Below are 24194 nucleotides of genomic sequence, written 5' to 3' on the forward strand. Positions count from 1 at the left end.
CGGGACCCCATCTGAGAGCCCAGCCGGCAGTGTTGCAGGCGTGGAGCGGAAGTGCGGGGAGCGGGGCCGGCGCCTGGCGGGTGAGGGCGGAAGTGCCCGGCGCAGGGCGGAAGCAGAGACGTTGGCGGCGTGAGGCTCAGGTGGGTGCCTTTAGCCCCACGCCGAGGGTGGGCGTTCGCAGGTCTCGGGCTCTCAGCCTACGCGCAGGCTGGCGGGGGTTCGCTGTGCCGCATGCTGCCAATTTAGATTGTCGTTAGAGGGAATTTAATTAAACCGGGAGCCATAAATCCATGAACCACCCGAGGGGAGATTATAAACGCGTGTGCGTGTGTCTGTGATGGCGCTCTGGGAAGTAAAGAAATGACGGGCGGGAAAAGGAAGCTTTTTTTTTTTTTAAGAGAAAGCCGAAAACATCTCAACTTCATACTCTTCCGGTGATTCACAGATGCCCCGTCCTGGGTTTAATTGAATTCTATGAAGTGGTAGTGTAATCACACTTGGGAGCCCGCTGAGCAGACTGCCTTTTTAAATAAATATTTTTGAGCAGCCATGTTGACCTTTAATTGGGGTGAAAAGGTTGAAAGGTGCAGCAGGGAACATTGTGAGTGCCGGGGCTCTCTGCATCAGCTGTCTGGATCTCCTCTCAGCCTTATTGGGCAAAAGCAACCCTCTGGGTACTGAACAGTGAGAGAATAAATCATAGACTGTACATTCTCAACAAATATTCACTTCCGACAAATAGCAGCTCATACAGTTTCTTAAGTCCAAGGGTAGAAAAGTCCCCACTAAAATGTCATTGTCAGTTAAGACTTGTGACTGTCTCTAACGCTGTCTTTAACAAGGAGTGTTTGGCTTGGGTGATCTTTATTCTTGTTTATTAATAAATAGTGTGTATGTGGTACTTTACATTTTAGTGCCCTTAAAAAATCCATAGTATGGCCTTAGCTTGACCCCAAGATTCTCAATTCCTCAAGGACAGGGATAGTGTCTAAGATCTGTTATATCCCAATACTTTGTAGCGCATTTCCCAGCATTAGTATACATTGCCTTGTTTAAGCAGCCACTAGAGCTGTGCCTTGGTGCACAACGCTGAACAAGCTGAGGTGCCTATTAGAGGCCACAGTCTTCTCATTTGGTCATATTCTGAGGACTAGCTTATAAAAATGCATGTGAAGCGCTCTACCAATATTTGGAGCTGTATACATTGAGGTACATTATAGGTAAATAGCAGAAAGATTTAAAACACTGGGAAAAAAGATACACCCTGGAAATACTGGATAATTATAATACTGGGGCAAAGCAGAACTAATCATGGTTCTATGTGAAATATTGTAGCCCAGAAACCTGGGTCCTGCTCTACTGAGGAATTGCCTGGAACCAGAAAGGCCCTGTTGTGAAAATTAAAATTGGTGGGGCTGGTGCTTTAAACAGGCAGGATCCTCAGATTGTCTTTCTTCCCTGCTGCTGTGGCAGCAATAGCCACATGCCAAGGAAGGATCAATATTTTTTTGTCTCCTTCATCAGAGGAATATGTGACTGTGTGGTTTTATTTAGATGGACTGTTGGCAGGTAAGTAATAGAAACGAGGATTTTTCCAACTTCGGAATTGATTGGACTGTGTTTCTATTTTGTTCCAGATGCCTGGCTCTAAAGTACCCAGAGGCACTGTGAGAAATCCCTTTAAAATAGGTTATTTTTTATTATTAAAGTTTTTTATTTCATAACTTGTGTATACTCTAGCTGGCTGATGTATTCAGTTACTCTAATGCTAGGGTTTCGGGTTTCCCACATAGCAGGACCTTGAGGTGATCTGGTACAAGTAGTGAGGTGATTTTATGTTCCTTATTTAAATCTAATTTTTGCTACTGCTTTATTCAAGGAGTATACATCAGAGGAAGCCAAAAGCCAGCTGGAATAGTTCCTGAATACAGTTTTAATCTTGTTTGCAATTATTTCAAAGAGGAGAAATCATCTGGATCAGGTATGTGTAACTACACAGCCGGGACTAGGTGAGCTTCCTCTATCCTTCCCCTAGTATTGCATAACTAATTCTAGGGACAAAATCATTTGGGGAAGAAAATTCAAGTGAAAAGTTTTGGCTAAGTTTAGCATAGATATGATTCCACATCCCTAACTTCCCATCCCAGTACAGCCACGGAGAACAGGAAACATGAAAATGTTACTCTCTTTTTATTCCAATCCTTACCAAAGTTAAAGTTTCTAGAGATGGAGGCAAACTGAAAGTACCTACCTACTATTTTTAGAAAGTATCCATCTCCAAGCATATCAGACCATTTCACCAGTAATATCCAGTAACAGCCTTTTTACTGTTATAGCCTTCATCACTGTGGTATTGTGTTGTTTGTGAGTCTTTCTCCTGCTCAAGGTGTGAGTTCCTTAAGGGCAGGGACAATATCTTAATCACTCTTATATTTCCAATACATGGCACAGCACCTGGCACATTGCAAATGCTCAGTACAAGCTGTAGAAATGAAAATATAGTGTCCCTGAAGGGAGGTTGGATCTATAAAAAGTATAAAACACTGGGAATGTAACAAGATAGAGAAAAGAATATAAAGCAGTAACCTCCTTTCAGATTGTTACTAGAGACAGAAGTAATGCTTTAATAAACAGCTTGGAGCAGGGAAGAGTGTATTTGGGAATCCATTAGATGCTCCTCAAACTGCCTTCCAAGGAGATCTGACCTGGTCAGTTGTGGGTCCTTTGTTGTTTAGAATATGCAAGCTGAAAGCTTCCGCCAATCCTGTCTCCACACTCTCTCCAGGTCTGCCATGCAATGCCTCACCCAAACACCTGTTTGGCAAATATTTGAAGGGTATCTGCTTGAAAGTGTGCCAAATTATTAGCTTACGTAGGGCACCAGTATCTTGGTTTGGTCTTGCCTTAAGCATAGAGAACCTCTGTAGAGTCACTATCCTAAGTCTGGTCACTATTTTAAGTCTAGGTTGCCCAAATAATATTGAAGGAAATCCACGCTTGTCTTGTCTACTTTACTAACAACATTTCAGAGCAGTTCAAAGTTGACAGCTTTTTGTGTTGTAATAGGACAGTGGTGGTATATGCTGATGCCTTCTGTTGCCAATGGGATTGCAGCAGAAACCACATTGTTACAACTGGAAACAAATGAATTTACTCTCGTTGTTCCAGTGCTTTTTCATGTTAATCATGAAATAATGGGGAAATGATTTTTAGTCAGGAGGGAAGGACATGACGTTGAATTATTTGATTTTTTTAAAACTCATTGTTTCTTAAAACACATAGTCCTTCTATCCAGTGAAGAAAAACTCAGTAAATTCAGCCATTTTTCCAGGTTCAAAAATGAAATGAATGTGAATCTTTTTCAATTTAGAGAACAGAGCCTAATTCTTATGGTAAAAGAATTCTGTCTGAAACTGAGACTTTCCTCATTCTCTCCATCCTTAAATTAAGCCTTATACAAAATGAAGTATCTGTTAATTGGTATACCCTGAGGATTAATATGAAAAGTGTTTTGAGATTTTTTTGGAAGAAAGACGGTTGAACTTGGAGATCCCTTCTAGTTCTGAAATTCTGTGTTGATCTCATTATATATAAAAATATGCCATTGTTCCAGGAGAAAATATAGAGAAATGAACTAAAAAATGTAGTATTTTTTAAGCATTAGTTTGCTTATACATAAAGCAAGAGGAATCTCCAAAGTCACTTCCAGTTCCAAAACATTAAAAAATTCTATCAATGATAGCTATTAAAAAACAGAATAGACTCAAAAGATTGTAGAATCCCGCATAACTGAGGGATGCCACAGCCTAACATCAAGCAGGAGTGGATGGCTCCCAACATTCAGATTGAACACTATTTCTACAGGCCTGGGTCTTAACTGTTATCACAAGTCCAGGGAAATGCTGGATTTAGCAATTCAATGTCCAAAGTCACTTGCTACAAAATGGCTAGCAATGAATGAAACGTCTTTTAGGTTTTGTGGGGGCACAAAGATAACTTCACCTCTTTGACAAGATAAATTGAAAGTGGTTGGAATTTTAGGGACAAAGAGAAGACATTGCCTGGGTGGATGGTTTTTGAATTGCAAACAGTTGTTTTTGGAAATGGGATTATGTGCTTTTTAAATAGCAGGGAAACTTGCATTACTAGCTGGGTACAGTAAGACTAAGATGTTTAATGGAATTGTCTTCTTTCTAGGTCAGTACTAAGTATAAGAGATATCTTCAAAGGGAATGGGTCATGTTGGTTAAGAAGGATAACGTGGAAAGGAGTCTGCATAATTCCTTATATACTTTGTTCCCATCCCTTGAACTAGAATGATTTTGCCCTCATCTTAATGCTATCTTTATGGAATGAAGGAATTTTCAAATTGGTTTTTAAACTCTATTAAGTCCTCATGTATGATATAACCCAACCACATTATTCAGGTTTTCTTGGCTTTCAGGAACAGCTTTGCAGCCATTATGTCATAATTGAACCGAACGTTGTTGCACATTCTGAATTTGGAATATGCTGCTCTGGCTCCAGGCCAGTTGCTGAGTCAGTATCTTTGGAGTTGAGGATGGAGGGGAGGGGTGTAGTGTGTACAAACCCATTGTGTTAACAGGAATTAGTCCAGAATTCTCTTTGGACTCTTGGGAACTAGAGGGGGTATATGGTGAGTGTACATTACTGTTCTTGATTAGCATCATTATTTTATTTTCTTAGCTGAGTGTTTGGAAACTCTTCCCTGATATTGTCATGTGCACCAACCCCATTACTGAGTAGACTCCTCTGAAACAATGATCTGGAAAGTGTGACTGCTAAGATCTAAAGATTCTAAAACAAAATCTTGCTTATACTGAAGACTCCTCTTCCCCTCCACTTTACATTTGTCAGCTTGCCACCGCGGAGGCAAAGATAGCAGTGCTTCTGGATGGGAAAGAGAATGCCAAGATGAAGAGGATCTTTCATTTAAAATCATCTTTAAAATGTGTTTAATAGAAAGAGAAATTCATTATTTTCTCTTTGTAGGGGGAGTTCCATCTTGGATACTTAGACAGTTGCAAGATGAGTGCCCTAGTGTCACCTTCCCCATTTTCCAACTTGGTTCCTTCTGACACCAGCACTTACCAGTTATGATTGAGGAGTGAGAAAAGAGAGTCTGCAATGAACAACTTTAAACTTCTGCCTGGACCTGTAAGTGAATTTGAGTCCTCTTTAAGGGTCTATTTTAGGCTCTTACGGGTAAAAACTACTTTGGATTTTTTTATTCCAGGCCTTATTTAGTCATAGCCTATTCCCATGGCATTTGTTTAGCATGGGATTTCCCCTTCTCTGATCAGGAGAATGCTTGAGGCCCAAAGCCCCAGGCACAGTTCCTTTGGGTTTCTAAAATGAGAGAATGGGACAAGTGGTAGCATTTCCATTTAATTGTGGATGAAACTGAGGCTTTAGGAGATGAGGATTTACCTCTCTCTTTGGGGCTTATGTTTATGAAATCCTCACCTAAAAATGAACACAGGGAATTCAAACATGCTGAATTTCAACAGAAACTCTATATGAAGAATAACTTCAAAGCTCAAAATGAAGAATGATACCATTTATGCTTAATTCCCCTGACTGATTAGTTAGTAGGAGCTGTGTTGGTTTAAATTTATTTTGACCTCTCTAGACAATTTACTCAGAACCACTTGGAACAAGTTTTGTCTTTAAAGATTGTGAATAAAATCCACCTTTACAATTACTTAGGCGGCTTCTTTTTTGATGTACATGAATTGAGGATATCCTTGGTAAAACAATAATAGTACTGAATTTTTCCCTGTTTGAGAAATAAAAACAAATATTGGGGAAAAGCAACTGGAAGGGAACTGGCCTGTGCTTAAAACCCATCAAGGGGAAACCTTGATTTCTCAAAATCTAAATTTCAGTACCTTCATAATTTTGTGAAGGCTGAGTAAGTTTAAGCCGATACCTGGTGCCAAGGTATTTGCTAGTCAGTCTTACCTAGATTAGTGGCATACTTAGGTGCAGATAAATATGTTGAATCTTTAAACAGTCTTATCTTAGAAATTCCTGTTTAAATAGTATTTGTGAGAAAACTTTCAGTTATTTCTATTTGAAATTTTTTTCAGTTTTGCAATTCCCTATTTCTGAGACTGCTGTTAATAGAGATTTAAATCTTTCATTTGAGGCCAGTAAAAGCACATTTCAGTCAATAGAATCATTATTATTAATAGTGATCTCTTAGTATTATTTAGTAATCAGTACTTAAGCTTTACTTTTCTATTCTGCTTTATAACTTACACGGAGATTTTTACCTTGATCATCTCTTTTTGAGATACCCAGTCAACATTTGCTTTCACTCTTCCCACCCTCCCCACTCCATCCTCTCCAGAAAGATCTCCTTTTAGTTAAGATGTTAAATTGGGTAAGAACCACTTAAGGTATTTCATTTTACGGGTAGCATTGGTTGAAAGATTTCATTCCTTTGAAGCAATCATTAGATGCATCTCTTCTGATTTGTGGTAGATTGTTTCACTGTCCCTATTCTAGTCAAGCCCTCATCAGTCTCCTTGACAATGGACAATTCTTTCATTCTGTAAACGCTTTCTCATTGACTTCTGTAATGACACACTTTTCAGGTTTTCCTCCTACCTCACCAGCTGTTCTGTCTGCCTCCTTTGCTGGTTCCTCTCGATCCAACCTCTAAATGTTGAATTGCTTCAGAGATCTATCCTCGGCCCTCATTTTTTTTCTGTACAATTTTAGATGATTTCACCCAGTTTCGTAGCTGTAAATATAATCCTTAAACTGATGGAGACTCAAGTCTTTATCTTTAGACCTGGACTTTTTTCCTGAGTATCAAACCTGTGTATGTCATTCTCTATGTGAGTTCTAACATGTCCCTAACCAAGCTCTTGGTCTGACATATTCTTCAATCTGTTCTTGCCTCAGTTTTTCTTATTTTGGTAACAGGCCCTGCCACCCACTTAGAGGCTTGGGACCAAAACTGAGATTGTCCTTAATGCCCTCTTTTCTTTAATTCCTCATGTCCAATTCATTGGCAAGTCCTGTTGACTCTATTTCTGCCCTAGTCCATACCATCCCGTCTCATCCAAACTATTGCAGTAGCCTTCTACCTGCATCCCTGCTCCACTCTTGCCCTGCAACAATCTGTTCTTCAAACATATGAGATCATGTCACTTCCCTCCTGTAAATCTAATTGTACTTAGAATAAAATCTCAATTCTTTAACATAACCCGCAAGGCCTACATGATCTGACCCCTGCTTACTGTGGGTTAACCTCATCTCCTGATTGTATCCCCTTTTCCTTGTTGTACTCTGCTTAAGCCGTATGATCTTTTCTGTTTCTTTCAATAAATCATTTGTCCTCACTTACAGGCTTTTGCATATACTCCTTCCTCTCCAGCGCAAACAACACCTGCTCAGAGAATACCTTAATTAAAGAACCTGCCTCAGTCAGCATCACATCACTCTGCTATTATCTCTCCCCTGTACGTATCACCATCTCAAGTGGCCTGACATTAAAGAGTCTCTTCACTAGCACACGGACCCCATGACGGCAACGTACCTTACTTTCTTGTTCATCACCATACCCCAGCACCTATAATAGTATCTGATACATGAAAAATATTGGATAATTTTTGAATAAATAAATGCATCCCACACCTAGATTTTCATAACTGACTTCTCTTTCCCACCTCCATTCTCCTTTTCTTGACAGTCTTTTCTGCCTGCTGCTGCCAGATTAATCTTTCAAAACACTGATTTTATCACATCACTCATTCAGAACCCTTCAGTGGTTCCCAAGACATACACAACACAGCACACATACCACCATTAAAATCCTCCACAGGCTCATCCTAGTCCACCTTCAAAGCTTATTTTCCACTATTATTCAGCAGAAGTCTCTTTACCCTACTCAAGGTTTCCCCCATCAAATAGCCATGGCATTCCTACGTACATTACCTTTGTGTCTAACCCTGGATTTGGAAAGCTTTCTCTTTTTTCTACATATCCAAATCCTAAATGAAATGATTTAAGATACTTCTCTTATGAAACCACCTCCAATTTTAGCCTATAATACTCTTCTTTCCCAATCTCTTACAACATTTGAATTATATGGCCCTGTTACAGTATTTCCTGTATTTCTAATTTACCTGCACATACACATGTCTTAACTTCTGACCAGATTTTTCATGGGTTGGGATCAACTCTTATTCATTTTTAACCCATTTTCCATCCCCACTGTGGAACTAATGAGTGAATGATATCATTGGTTCACTAATCACTGTGAAACCTGACATAAAACTTATTGTTTTAGTTAAGAATTCAACACCTTTCTCCTGAATCTGTATGACTGAAATACATCTTGTTAGTCTTGTTACTTGTATCAAACATGTGGAGTTGATTACTCCATCTGAGAGCTTTATTTAGAGGTGAAAAAATGAGCTAAACACCAGGCAGGATAAAATAAAAAATTAATGGCTTAATGTTACTGAGAACTAGAAGGGTGAAGGGGATGCGCATCTACTAAGTGAAGGATATGTAAATGCTGTATACCTTCAGTGAAATTGCAATCTTAGGCAAGGCCCACACTTCAAATAGCTAAAGAATGTTTTCACTGAGCACTGTGTTGAATACAAATTAATGTAGCACCCATTGAGTCCAAACAGTGGAATAGCGACATCTAGATACTTAGAAATTGTCATGGTCATAATTTGAAGGGAAATAAAGAGTTTCTGTCCCAGGCACTCATGTGACCAATCCTTTCTGGAGACTGATTCTCTGCTGGCTTCTCTCATCCCCTGTGTGGTAAACCTGTTGACACTGAAATCTGGAAGTAGAAGCTGCATAGAGGGAGTGGTATGAGGAGCTGCGTCTCAGTCCCCAGGGCTGGGCCATAATGTAGGCCTATTCATAGTTTAATGTGTTGTGTGGAAGCAAATCTGCAGTCCAAACTGTGTAGTCAGAATGAAGCTGAGCGTGACACCACGTACAGTCGGGCCCACAGGAGGGTGGTTAGCTCAGTATCTCTGTTGCAATATTTTGTTTGAGTTGGCTGTGCCTCCTTAATACTTCCCCCTGGCCAGGTACCCTGGCCGCTAAGGCTGAGACACTAGAAAAGCACCTCTGATCTCATGGATGCCAGTGAGTTAGAGCCGCACTCCAGATTGGGCCTTCTACTCCCCACTCCCTGTTTCCGTTCAAAAGCCTCATTTTCCCTCTGTGTAGCCCCTTGGAATTGACACATCAAAGTATTTACTCAATTTTCAGTTTTGGTTTTGTCCCTATGTGGTGCCTCTTCTTGTCACTCTTGGCTCCACAAGAGTCATTTTCTCCCTTGCCCTTGCACCCAAGATCCCAGGCTAGGTTCCCACTTGTTTGGGAGAGTGGGAGGTTTGGACACAGATGACTGACCAAAAGCACACAGGCACACTGGGGAGGCATCAATTGTCCTTGTTTTGCTGGACTGGTAGAGCCCAGTGACCCAGATGTGTCCCCTAAGAGCAACCTCACCTCATTTCATAAACTTCCAGTAATCTAAAATAATGTTTTTGTTCCCAGAAGAGGTGTGTGTGTGTCTGTACATGTTTCTAGTCATTTGGGTAAAAATAGGAATGTTACACTTAGATGGTAATAAATGTGAAATAGAGCACTTAACTTCTCACATGGCACAAATGACTGAACAGAAGCCCTGAGTCTTCTTTAGGGAACATAGGTTCAGTGAGAGCTACAGTAATAGTGTTTAGTTAATGTCAGCTCAGCATTAAATTTACATTATACTCTTGTGAAGAAGCTCCAACATTATCTGTTGAATAACCAAGGCGGTACCTGGGCTGATGCAGACTTTTTGATTTTGCACATGAACTAACACTGCAGCTTGCTGATGAGGGATCACATGAGCTTGAAAATTTGGTGTGCCAAAAGATTCTTTGTATGAATAAAAATTCTGGTCAGTGAAGGTCAGTTTCTCTCCTCAAGCAAGAATAATGTTGTTTCCCTTCTAATCAGACACACACAGTGTTTGAAGAATCCAGGAGCTCCATGCAAGCGATGTGCAGCCATAGCCTGGGCAGCTCCTCATGCACGAAACGAATAATCTTTAATAAAGACTCAAATGACCCTGGCTTCTTTTTGTACTATAATCAGTTGCCTTAATGGTGTGCCCTTCAGTGCCTTGCAGGGAAAATACTATAAAGTTATTTTTCTTATCTTGCTTCAAGGAGGGCTGAATTGGTCCAGTCAGTCCTCCTCCCATGTTGTATTTGACTCTGCCATAAAGACCACTGAAATCAACCTCAGTTTTATTGAAAGGCCAGCATTCCCTTTCTCTTTCAGGGTGATCCGTGCCTCTGAGGGGCACTGGACTTGAAACAGCAGGAGTCACCATCTTTATTGTTAGGCTGTGGAATTTGTTTTAAGCACATTCTAAATCCAGTCTTATGTCTTTTGCTTTTTTTTTTTAGTCTGTGACAAAGGTGACCCAATTGTGCTTCTTTGATATTGTGAACACAGCTCTTTTTGCTCATATCATAGAGGCATATAACAAAATACGAAGGATAAAATCGTGTCTCTGTGTGTAGTAAGGACACATATTTCATGACTAAATTCAATGACATAATCAAAAAAGTGTTGTCCTCTGACAGTCATGAGCTAACAGGCAGAGACCACGTTTCAGGATATTTTTTATAGTGCTGAGATACTGTTCAAAAATAATAGAACTAATGAAAATGTCACATTGACAGAGTAGCCCATATTAAGATTTTACTTCAAGAAGGCATGATTTGGTGAATGTGACATTGACAGCAATGGTGTTAGGGTTTACAGAGTTAGTAAAATATTCTAAGAATATTATAGAGTTCCCATTGAAGTATATCATTTTTCATTTTTTCTTTTCTAGGATTAAGTAAATGCCAGAAATTAAGGAATTTTAGCGTACTATCTGCCTAGAAGAGGTTTAGTGAGCTTTTTCTTTCTGTCAGACTCTAATTTTATAATACAGTGCTTCTAAAGATATAAGTTAATTTAACAATACGATAAAATGCATATACCTTAAGAGTATTTGAAGAATATGCAGGTAGTAAAATTGCATAATATGGATGCATTTCTCAGTAAAAAGATGTGCCATGTTTAAACAATTTAAAATGTGTAAAAAAGTAGAAATGGAGAGTAACAGTGGAAAAAAGAACTAGTTACAGACAGAATGTTTGTAGCATCACTGAAAACTTTACTTAGCTGTGTAGATTGGTTGAACAAATACTCCAGCAAATCTGGAATGAATAGCAACTCTGCTTACTATGACAGGTTTTATTTGTCTTGGGTGCAACCAAGACCACATGCTGTGTTTTGTCATGTTGGAAAAACTGAAGCAGATTTCCGTTGTGAATTTGAAGTTTTTAAAGAAGCCTTAATACCTCAGTCTCAACTCAGCCAGGTAAAAGCAGTGTTTTCCATTTCTTTTCAGCTAGACATCAATAAATCTTAAATCCCTTCACCAAAAGCATGTAGCTGCAGTTCACTGCCCTGGTCGTAGTCAGGTCACCACCACAGATGGCCTAATCCTTCTCATTTCCAGGGACCTTTAATAAAACTATTTTTTCTTAAATAAAGTTAATTCTTCTGCCTTTAATAAAGCTAATTTTTAATTTTCTTTCTTCTAGAAGGGCGTGCCACCATTAGCATAGAGACTTTCCAAATCCCATGATGTATAAGTTTCTACCTAGAGTAAATATAGCTAACAATTCTGTACCTCCTCTCCACTTTTATAGCCTGTGTAGACAAAGCTGTGTTTAGAAGATATGTCTCCAACTACATTTACCTATTGGAAAATTGTTTATTCTGCTGAATCTATAGAAAAATGTATATACCAGTAATTAACACTTCATTGAGAGTAGCACAGAATGTTATGAAATTGTTTAGATCCACTTTTTACCTTGGAACAACTGGTAAGCAGATCCTTGCAAAATTCTCATCATATTCCTTTTTTATGCATTTATCAGGATCATTTAGATGGCAGAGAGATCCAAGTAGAAGTGGAAGAGTAAGGGCTGAAGAATAAGAGAATGATCATTGTTTTCATGGATCAGTATCCGGTCTTTTTGTTCTGTGGTCTTTATTCTAGCGTGATATGGGTTGGTGGTTTTCTCTAAAGTTATATCATTCTGTTTGAAATGAGTTTAAGGCTAATCTTACACTGAGGAGCCTGGTCTCCAGTGAAGATTAACATTTAATTAATATAGTCATGCTCTGTGGAGCAGAGGAGGGCAAGGTTTGAGGTGGTGGTGAAGGGGTTAGAACCAGCAGCAGTACCTCAGCTCAAAATTTTGTGGGTACCCTGAGGAGCACTGATCTTTATTATTTAGAATAGGCCCAAATAGTGACTGCTGTACATACTGAGTATCTAATCAGGGTTAGAGGTAAGATTAAAGAAGGTGAGAAAAGCTCACTTTAATACTTTTAACATCCAAATAAATATTTGAGCACCAATTATGTGCCAGGTTAATTGTGGGTACTTAGAGATACGGGGGTGAACAAGTACCTGTTCTTATAGAACTTGCATTGTAGTGGAGGGGATATAAATAATTTTAGATAGTAAAGGGCAAAAGAAAACTACAGCAAGGTGTGAGGGTGGGGAGTGATGGGCTAACATTGGTAAGTTAGTCACTAAGACCTCCAAGGCAATGACATGAGTCCCAGGCCAAATGAGGAGAAGCTACTTCAGAGCCTTTCATGCATAAGTAAAGCAAGTGCAAAACGAGGAAGAAATTATATTGGGTATTCAAGGAACAGAAAGAGAAACTTTACAGTTGCAACTTGCCAAGGCAAGGGAGGGGAAAGTGATAGATGGAGTTGCAGAGATACAGTAAAGCAAAGTTTAAAAGTTATGATCTCAGGAATTAGTTCATCCTGGGAATACTGATGAATGACAATGCCAACAGTGCACATGTGTTTTTAAAGTGAAATTATAATATTTACAGTTTTAAGGACAAAGCTGGAGACAGTAGAATAACTAGGAATAAACAGAATGATTGTAGCATCACAGAGGACTTATGTCTTATGTTGAGCAAAGTAGCAGGATGAGGAAGCTTCAAAGCCTAGTGTTTGGGATGCTGCGATCACCAAGCTGTTCTTACTGGAATACCTCCAGTAGAAACACAAGTACATTTGTGTATAAGGTTTCCAAAAGTTATGATAATCTCCTTTTAAAACACTTCTTAAGGAGTTGAGTAGATTTTTTTTTTCTGACAAGGTAACTCAGCCTGATTCTCTCCTATAGTTCCTGTAAGTATAGCTTTGTGTTTTTTGTTTTTGTTTTTGGTTTTTTGAGATGGAGTTTTGCTCTTGTTGCCCAGGCTGGAGTGCAATGGCGCAATCTTGGCTCATCGCAATCTCCGCCGCCCAGGTTCAAGTGATTCTCCTGCCTCAGGTCCCGAGTAGCTGGGATTACAGGCTCCCGCCACCATGCCCAGCTAGTTTGTATTTTTAGTAGAAATAGGGTTTCTCCATATTGGTCAGGCTGGTCTCAAACTCCTGACCTCAGGTGATGCCTCGGCCTCCCAAAGTGCTGCTATTACAGGCGTGAGCCACCACGCCCAGCCACCTTTGTGTTTTCTTATGTCTCACAGTGGAGAAGCATAGGTCTCATAAGGGATAGTCTGAACCTTTGCCTGGGTACTTATGCTGCCTACCCATTGTTTCTTTTTCTTTTTCTTTTCTTTTCTTTTTTCTTTTTCTTTTTCTTTTTTTTTTTTTTTTTTTTTTTTTTTGAGATAAGATATCATGCCCATCGCCCAGACTGGAGTGCAGTGGTGCAATCATGGCTCACTACAGCCCCAACTTCCCAGGCTCAGGTGATTTTCCCACCTCAGCCTCCTGAGTAGCTGGGACTACAGGTGTACACCACAACACCCAGCTAATTTTTTGTATTTTTAGTAGAGATAGGGTTTTGCCATGTTGCCCAGGCTGGTCTCAAACTCCTGGGCTCAAGTCATCTGCCCATTTTGGCCTCCCAAAGTGCTGGGATTACAGGTGTAAGCCATGGCACCTGGCCCTCATTGTTTTCTTTACCATGACAGTGGCTAGGTGTTATTGAATGCTTGCCAGTATAATAAGGTATCCATGAGAATAAAAACCATCTCAGGAAACGTCCTCATTTTAGGGGATCATCAAGATGCTGGCAAAATCTGCAGATGAAATTTTGTATTCAAATTAACAAACCCGTGCAGTTTACTTACAGAAACCAAGTGATTAGGCACACAGCTAATTCATAACAAGGGGTTTTTTTCTATTCTAAATTCTGTTTTGTTTGGAATACAATGAACGTTGAGACGTCAGAGAGACTTGCCAAATTTCTAGGTCTTTCCAGCACTCCTGGACTTGAAGAAACACTTCTAAAGCCTGCAGATTCCATCATAAGCTGGCAAATTACTGTTCATATTGTAAGGAACAATTCTAGGGCACATAAGTTTACTGCTTTATTTTTCTTTTGGCAGAATTAAGATGCTCTGGTTTCAAGGAAATAGCATGCCGCTTGCCAGATCCGCCTTTGGACTCTTCCTGAGAAATTGCTCTGCCTCTAAGACAACTCTGCCTGTGCTGACCTTATTCACAAAGGTACAAAGTGAAAAAGTAAAATTGTTGGGTGAAGAAAGTTGTACATTTAAGAAAAGGGGACAAAGTTGAAAGGAAAGGCAATGGAATAAACGTTCTTCAGACCTGCTCTTCAATTTCTTTATCAGCACAACAGCAGCAACTCAGTTTTCTACCCAGATGCCTTATTATCTCCCAATTATCAGAGGGTAAATTCATGTATTTAATGGTCATCTGGCCCCTACATTGAAAAAAATGACGTATAGGTTATAATATGATGTTTAAAAATGTATCATTTAGAAATGCAATCAATTATCTTTATTTGTGGTAATTATGTTCTATAAAGTCACCTTGAACCCTGAATTAGTGAATATTGAACCATTGCTCCTAGGGGAAATACACAGGTTCCTATGAGTCTCTGGTCATATTTTCATCAGCCTACCAAATACAGAACCTTATTTTATGTGTGGTTCTGTTTAAAGATACTTTATTTTTACATATGCACCATGGAATACTATGCAGCCATAAAATAGATGAAATCATGTCTTTGCAGCAACATGGATGCAGTTAGAGGCCATTATCCTAAGCAAATTAACACAGGAACAGAAAACCAAATACCGCATGTTCTCACTTATAAGTGGGAGCTAAACATTGAGTACACATGGACACAAAGAGGGGAATGATAGACACCGGGGCCTACTTGAGGGTGGAGGGTGAGGATCGAAAAACTACCTATCAGGTGTATGCTTACTACCTGGGTGACGAAATCATTTATACACCAAACCCCAGTGGCATGCAATTTACCTATGTGACAAACCTGCACATGTACCCCCAAACCTAAAATAAAAGTTGAGAAAAAATTTGTTTTAATAAAGATACCTTATTTAATATATATTGTTGATTCATTAACACTCAACTCACAGCCAATAGCAACTGTGTATAACTCATGCCTAAATGAAGCATATCGAACACATGTATTTTCTCCATAAGGCACATCACAGTCTTCTTGTGCTTAGGAACACTCGCCAGCACTTCAGCACTATGTCTGGGGGCTTATTTAAACAGTGAAATCATCAATGAAAAGCACAAAAATGCAAAAATCCTGGCACTATTCAGACGATGAAAAGGACACTAGCTTCCATTTGCAGTATGAGAGCTAAAACAAGAAGGCAGAGCATCACCTTGTTTGACCTCAGCATAGAATGAGTGCTTCGGGTGACTGAAATCTCTCACCACTCTATGCATGTGCATGTCTGTGAATACCTGCAAAAGCACTTCAAGTATTGATTTGGGGGTTGCAAAGAAGTTTTAGCAATTAGGCAAATTCATAAATATGGAATCCATAAATAATGAGGACTGATTGTACTTGTTTTCTTATCCCTAATACTAGTTTTAAGCCATAAAGCTAGTTTTAAAATGTTTAACAGCTTTGTCTCCCTGAAATTATAATACAGATATTACTGATTTCCTTTTTTGCTAATTAACATCACTTTGTGTGACTTAACAAAAAAGAAATAAAGTGCAGATTAATAGAAGTAACTTTGGTGAATAATACTGCAGTTCAAACAAAGATCTCTTTTCAATAGGTTTTTGAGATTTCAGGCATTTTAGCAATTTGGATATATATGACAGTTACCTAATAATGAAGTTTAATGAGTTTTAAAAATGAATTTATTGATGAAAATATTTAATCTAAACTACTTTTTATATCTGTAAGCATATATTGCACTGTTGGAAATTATGGAACCAAAAATATTTCATCATCTGAGAGTCTATGATGGGAAACCCATGTGCAAACCACAGAAGTTAAATAATCCCTTAAGGCTGGTGTTGCTCACTCAGCCTAACAGTTCTGTACTGTTCTTCAGTTTGGGCAGCAGCTGATATAGCCAAAAACATTTATTAAAAACAAAACAAAAAAACACACCAATTTCCATTCAACTTAGTATTTATACTTAATGCTTATTCTGTACCATTAGGCACATAAGAAGATGGCACTCCCACCTTTGGCAGCTTATAATCCAGTGAAGTAAATGCTTAAAAGTATAGTATCAGATTGCTATCGGTTATGAAAAATAGAACGTACTTCCTAGAGTGAGTTAAACAAAAAGATTTTGGAGTTGGTCTGGTTTCAGGAACATCTTGATTTAGGAACTAAACATGTTAACAATCTCTTCAGCTTTGCATCCTCGGAGTTAAATCCCTCTTTGGTTCCTCTCATGTGATATGGTTTGGCTCTGTGTCCCCACCCAAATCTCATCTTATGATCCCATAATTCCCACATGTTGTGGGAGGGACCTGGTGGGAAGTGATTGAATTATGGGGGCGAGTCTTTCCTGTGCTGTTCTTGTGATAGTGAATGGGTCTCATGAGATCTGATGGTTTTGAAAACGGCAGTTTCTCAGCACAAGCTCTATCTTTGCCTGCTGCCATCCATGTAAGATGTGACTTGCTCCTCCTTGCCTTCCGCCATCATTGTGAGGCCTCCCCCGCCATGTGGAACTGTAAGTCCAATAAACCTCTTTCTTTCATAAATTGCCCAGTCTTGGGCATATATTTATCAACAGCATGAAAATGGACTAATACATCATTGATGACTGCAACCATCCCAAGCCTCAGATCTCACATCTCAGACATCTACAGAAACTCCAGCAAAACTCTGATTGGCCCATTCTTGAGGGATAGGATGTACTGATTGCCTGAGCCTAAGTCAGGTTTCTCACCTTTCTTGTTCTGGGATGGAATCAGCCACATGCTGAGAGTAGTTCCTGTGAATCAATATTATAGCATGCTTGCTACAAGAAAGGGGAGTGGGTGGTGGGCAGCCAACCCAACAATGTCCACTATGGTTTAGGGACAGAGTAAATAACAAGTGTCATGGAAAATCCTAGAGAAGGATATTTGAATGGTCCATCCCATTGGTATCTTTTTTTGGTTCTTTATCCTTTTAAAATTTGATGAGCCTTTCTTCATAAAAATATATACACATATTTTCAGGTATAATTTGCATAGACTTCTGTGGACCCCAGGTCTAAAAAACAAAACAAAACAAAAAACCCAATGTAGATTCTTCTAAAGTTTTTAATATAAAAGCAAAAGTTTAGCACATTTGGTACTTCTGAATTTAGTATGTTTTTTTGCTTTTAAGATCCTGTGTTGACTTTTTGAAACTTTCTCTGAAAATTTTAGGATGATTATCTTAAAACATTACAAACTATCCATAATCTATGTATTGCTAATGCTAATAATAACATGATAAGCCAATTCTCTGTTCTAGGAAATTAGGGCCAGAAAGAACCTTTAATAGTCTAAGTTCTTATTTCAAAACAAGCTATGAGTTAAGCTGGAGGAAAGGCCTCTCTTTTACATAATAGCTTATCTCTTCCTGTCCTGTTAAAAAGAAGGTTTTATATAAGCATAAGTAATTTGGGGTCTGTTTTGAGCTCATGCAAGAGAACCTATAGCAGGTCCCTGTTCAGTCAAGGGCCGAGAAGCCTTTAAAATCTGCCAGTGTAGCCTTGTAATATAGTTTGAAGTCAGGGAGCGTGATGTCTCCAGCTTTGTTCTTTTTGCTTAGGATTGTCTTGGCAATGCGGGCTCTTTTTTGATTCCATATGAAATTTAATGTAGTTTTTTCCAATTCTGTGAAGAAAGTCATTGGTAGCTTGATGGAAATGGCATTGAATCTATAAATTACCTTGGGCAGTATGGCCATTTTCACGACATTGATTCTTCCTCCAAGGCTACAGTAACCAAAACAGCATGGTACTGGTACCAAAACAGAGATATAGACCAATGAAACAGAACAGAGCCCTCAGAAATAACAGAGCCCTCAGAAATAACACCACACATCTACAACCATCTTTGACAAACCTGACAAAAACAAGAAATGGGGAAAGGATTCCCTATTTAATAAATGGTGCTGGGAAAACTGGCTAGCCATATGTAGAAAGCTGAAATTGGATCCCTTCCTTATACCTTATATAAAAATTAATTCAAGATGGATTAAAGACTTAAATGTTAGACCTAAAACCATAAAAACCCTAGAAGAAAACCTAGGCAATACCATTCAGGACATAGGCATGGGCAAGGACTTCATGACTAAAACACCAAAAGCAATGGCAACAAAAGCCAAAATAGACAAATGGGATCTAATTAAACTAAAGAGGTTCTGCACAGCAAAAGAAACTACCATCAGAGTGAACAGCCAACCTACTGAATGGGAGAAAGTTTTTGCAATCTACTCATCTGACAAAGGGCTAATACCCAGAATCTACAAAGAACTTAAACAAATTTACAAGAAAATAACAACTCCATCAAAAAGTGGGCAAAGGATATGAACAGACACTTCTCAAAAGAAGACATCTATGCAGCCAACAGACACATGAAAAAATGCTCATCATCACTGGTCATCAGAGAAATGCAAATCAAAACCACAATGAGATACCATCTCACACCAGTTAGAATGGCAATCATTAAAAAGTCAGGAAACAACAGGTGCTGGAGAGGATGTGGAGAAATAGGAACGCTTTTACACTGTTGGTGGGAGTGTAAACTAGGTCAACCATTGTGGAAGACAGTGTGGTGACTCCTCAAGGATCTAGAACTAGAAATACCATTTGACCCAGCAATCCTATTACTGGGTATATACCCAAAGGATTATAAATCATGCTACTCTAAAGACACATGCACACATGTATGTTTATTGTGGCACTATTCACAATAGCAAAGACTTGGAACCAACCCAAATGTCCATCAGTGATAGACTGGATTAAGAAAATATGGCATATATACACCATGGAATACTATACAGCCATAAAAAGGATGAGTTCATGTCCTTTGTAGGGACGTGGATGAAGCTGGAAACCATCATTCTGAGCAAACTATCACATGGACAGAAAACCAAACACCGCATGTTCTCACTCATAGGTGGGAATTGAACCATGAGAACACTTGAACACAGGGTGGGGAACATCACACACTGGGGCCTGTCGTCGGGTGGAGGGAGGCGGGAGGGATAGCATTAGGAGAAATACCTAATGTAAATGACAAGTTAATGGGTGCAGCAAACATACATATGTAACAAAACTGCACGTTGTGCACATGTGCCCTAGAACTTAAAGTATAATAAAAAAATATAGTCTCATATATATAATATATATAATAAATGTATAATAAAAATATAGGAGAAAGTAGAAAAAAATAAAATCTGCCGATCCATAGTATTCTCATCAGACTTCTCTGCTAGATGGTTTATGAGTGCAAACAATGGACACTAAAAGTTGTTTGCTCTTCAGGTGGAGAATTTGTCCAGGAAACTTATTGTTGACACTTGTAATGAGAAAACAGGCAGTGCAATAATCATTGAAGTGAATAGAGATTTGTTTTCCTTTTTAAAGATGAGGCAATTACTATCTAACTCCATTCTAATGGGTTTGTTCCTGTGGACTGATTAGGAAAAACAGGCTGGCAAGGCTCAGCGCTTTTCAGTCAGAACAGACTTTAAGCCATCCTCATGGTGTCAGCCAGGCCAACTGTATGAGGCCACAAGGGTGCACCTGACCTAGTAAGGACAAAGTCCTTAGATCAGTGAAAAAGAGAAACATCTATGTGTATGTATAATACACATACACATAGCTTCATTTATGGAGAAAAATCAGAACAAAACAACCAAAAAAATGCAGAGAGTCTATGAAATATTATTTATAAGATTCTGTGGTAGTGTTTTACTTTGGAAAAGCTGTGTAACTAACGTGACAGAAAACTATTCTTTAAAATAAGTATAATCTGCCTCTTAGGGGTTTTTTGTTTTGTTTTGTTTTTGTAAGGGCAAATGCCATTCTTTGGGTTTAATCGCTTGATTTTTTTTTCTTCCTGTAGGACCCATGCCCCCTTTGTGATGAAGCCAAGGAAGTACTCAAGCCGTATAAAAACAGGGTAATATAATACAGTGTGGCTTTTATGTATGTGGAATGAATATTAGATGTGGTATAAAGTATCTGCCTGGATCCTTTCTTTAGGAAAAGAGATTAAATGATTTTTCATTTAAATTTTCTTTCTATTCTTCAGAGAGAGTTTAGTGCTTATTACCATAAAACTCATTACACCTAAGTACTTTTCTCTGAGCAGTACTGGTTTTCTTACTCTGGCTCTTAATGAGTCAAAGTTAACTAGCAGGTGCAGTATTCGTGTTTTCTTTAAACTTTTGCCTCATTCCTTTTATCTTGTTTTGCAGTTTGCACCAATGTGTTTTCATGTAACATACACCTTTCCAGTTCCTATAACCAAAACATTTCTGTCCTAATTCTCAGTCAGCTTCCCGACTGAGACATGTTTTATTTCATTGGAACTGAGTACTGTCCTGATGCGGAATGTAACAAGGGTAACAGAAAAGCAGCAAGATCAGGAAGTAGAAAATCTAATGAAACCAGTCAAGTTTTGGAAATCAGGGATGTTAGATGACTGTGGACCTAAAAAAGCAACTATAAGGAAAACAGCATAAGAAATGGTCTGGGGATCCGTTTATCACTGCAGTTGTTACATCACCCCATGGTCTCTAAACTACAGAGCTTTTAGTCTGTCTCTGTTTCAGTTCATTTTACAGGAGGTAAACATCACACTTCCAGAAAACTCTGTCTGGTATGAAAGGTATAAATTTGACATTCCTGTCTTTCACTTGAATGGCCAGTTTCTGATGATGCATCGAGTAAACACCTCAAAACTTGAAAAACAGCTCCTGAAACTTGAGCAGCAAAGTACTGGAGGCTGACTTATGTCCTCATGATTTTCCACCCTCTCCTCCCATAAAGCATCTTCCTAAGGAAATGACCATGGCCTGATACTCATTTTGTCACTTGTACAAAACCCTAAGGATGTTCTGAATTCAGTGGTGCCAAATAAATGTTGACATTCCTCTTTTGGTTGATGGACATATCAGTGTGGGAACTATTTGCCTAATGGCATTTTATGAAATAAGAAGAGCATACTGGCAGGGAGGGAGATGATGGAGGGAGAGAGAAGTCCATTTGTCTTATTTATCCTTTTTGTATTAATAGAGAAGCACTTCACATTCACTGGGCAATGCCATTTATAGGAAGAAGGTTCTGCATTCCTGCTGCTGCCCCGGAGGGCTTAACTTTTTAATGAAAGAATAAATGCTCTTCCACTCAGTAGATAAAGTGAAATGTGAATTGTTAATAACTGTGCACAGTCAATAAAGGGATGTTTTAAGGAATACATCTGCATGAAGCCTATTCAGTGGGATTTAATAATACCTGTTTAAAATTAGAGTTCATTTTTGTTGAGTAGAAGAGAATTATTATCCTAGCCAAAAAGGCATCATTTGAGAAAAACAAAAGAAAGACTTAAACCCCTAAAATTTATATAAAAATCTCAACATTCTCTACACAGTTATTAAATTGATTTGTAATATTTGAGGACTGCCTTTCGTAGTTATTCAGTTACTATCCATTGAGTTAATTTAACTTTTTTTTTTTTTTTTTTTTTTTTTTTTGAGACGGAGTCTCGCTCTGTCGCCCAGGCTGGAGTGCAGTGGCGCAATCTCGGCTCACTGCAAGCTCCGCTTCCCGGGTTCACGCCATTCTCCTGCCTCAGCCTCCCGAGTAGCTGGGACTACAGGCGCCCACCCCTGCGCCTGGCTAATTTTTTCTATTTTTAGTAGAGACGGGGTTTCACCATGGTCTCGATCTACTGACCTTGTGATCCGCCCACCTCGGCCTCCCAAAGTGCTGGGATTACAGGCGTGAGCCACCACGCCCGGCCAATTTAACTTATTTTAAGACAGTAGGTTTTTTAAAATCAAATTTTAATATCTTGGAAAAAATCACTCATAAATATGTCATCTAAAGATAAAATACTCTTTGCCATTCTATGTAAAGAGTAGAAATGTATTTGCATACCCTTATTTATATTTAGTCAGATTAAGCCAGTGTAGAAATGGATTCACTTGAAAACAAAACTGCCTTTCCTCTTAAAATCTTACCACTGCAATTCCATGTGTAATGAAATTATTTTTTAAACTATTTGAATGAATTTGGATACTGTGAGTCACTAGATTTTAATTTGATCAGGATGATTCAGTCTTAATATAGAATATTAGAGCTAGCTGACCTTAGACATTATCTAGTCCCACTCTCCCATTTTATATATGAGGAGGAATCTGAATTCAGAGAATATCAGGGACTTAACCCAAGGTCACACAGCCAGTCAGTTGGCAGGCCAGGTCCTGCCCCACAGCCCCAGATTTCCAGTACTCCGTGGACTCATTGCAGGGGGCTCCTGTTACCTCACATACAGTATCCCCAACCATTCTGGATTCAACACAAATCTGGAAGCAACTGAAAAGGCCTTTTAAGCTGAGTACAGTGGTACATGCCTGTAGTCCCAGCTACTTGAGAGGCTGAGGCAGAAGAGCCCGGAAGTTTGAGTCACTATGGGCAACATAGTGAGACCATGTCTCTTAAAAAAAAAAAAAAGAAAGAAAAAGAAAAGAACAAAATCTTAGCAATTGAATAGCAGTGTTTATAATTTACAAATTTCTAGAACATTTATTTGACACAAATATTGAACCCTGGGGTAGACAGAATTCTAGGATGACCCCAGTGATCCCCACTCTTGGATAATTCCCTGTCCCTTTGAGTGTGGGTGGAAATATCACTGCTGTGATGATGTTACATTATATGGCAAAAGGCAAATTATCCTGGGTGGGCCTGACCTAACTGGGTGAGCCCTTTAAAAGCAGAGAATTCTCTCTGCTTAGTTATAAAGAGGAAAGTAGAGAGATGTACTCTAGCAAGCCGGGAAGAAAGCAAGCATTCTGTGAATTGCCTAGTGGAACCACATGGCAAGAAACTGGGTAGCCTCTGGGAACTGAGTAGTTCTCAGCCAAAAACTAGCAGAAAGATGGGGACATCAGTCCTATAGCTTCAAGGAAATGAATTCTGCCAATAATCAGTAAGCTTAGAAGAGGATCCACAACGACAGATGAGAACTGCAGCCTTGACCAACATCTTGATTTCAGCTCAGTGAGACTCTAATCCAAGAATCCAGCCACACCAAGTCTAGACTTCTGGTTTACAGAAACTGAAAGACAATAAATATGTATTGTTTTAAACTGCTAAATGTATGATAATTTGTTACATAGCAGTAGAGAATACAAGTCCTTACAGCATTGAAGCACAGTAGTAGGTAGTGGGAGTACAGAAATGAATAAATCATAGTCCTTGTCTTTGAGATACTATCTGTTAAGGAGCAAGGAGAGACAAGTGAATAAATCATAGCATAGTGCAATGAGGGCTGGAACTGACATGTGTCAAATGGTACCAGGTGGGGAAAGTAGCAGGAATGATTCACAGAAAATTAGACTTAAGCTAGGTCTTGATGGCTGAATAGAAGCAATGGATGGGGATTGGGAGTGAGGAGGGTATTCTATAAGGAAACAGTATATGTAAAAATATGAGGGTGTGGAAGGACACAGCATATTCAGGAAATGCCAGGTGGCTTTGTGTGGCTGGAGTAAAGGGGAGGAGAGTGAAGGAGATGAGACTGGCAAGGTAGATTGGGATCCATATTGTGAAGGC

General features: G+C 39.1%; 1 protein-coding gene across 4 annotated transcripts; it reads left to right on the forward strand.

Annotated features, from left to right (window-relative positions):
* The first annotated feature begins 5 nt into the window (after window positions 1-5).
* C6H5orf63 (chromosome 6 C5orf63 homolog) lies at window positions 6-23736 on the forward strand. Of its 4 annotated transcripts, XM_071098520.1 has the most exons (7): window positions 6-140; window positions 1880-1981; window positions 5014-5178; window positions 14499-14619; window positions 20476-20532; window positions 21188-21243; window positions 21651-23736. In XM_071098520.1, exons 4-7 carry the CDS (start codon window positions 14506-14508, stop codon window positions 21736-21738), a joined length of 315 nt encoding a protein of 104 aa, XP_070954621.1. In that variant the 5' UTR covers window positions 6-140; window positions 1880-1981; window positions 5014-5178; window positions 14499-14505; the 3' UTR covers window positions 21739-23736. The 4 variants fall into 4 exon arrangements, with proteins under 4 accessions (XP_070954621.1, XP_011708453.2, XP_070954620.1 ...); XM_011710151.3 differs by having other exon boundaries at window positions 21188-23736; XM_071098519.1 differs by having other exon boundaries at window positions 21200-23736.
* Window positions 23737-24194: the final 458 nt, after the last annotated feature.

This window comes from Macaca nemestrina, chromosome 6 (genome assembly GCF_043159975.1).
Source record: "Macaca nemestrina isolate mMacNem1 chromosome 6, mMacNem.hap1, whole genome shotgun sequence".
Lineage (NCBI taxonomy): Eukaryota > Metazoa > Chordata > Mammalia > Primates > Cercopithecidae > Macaca > Macaca nemestrina.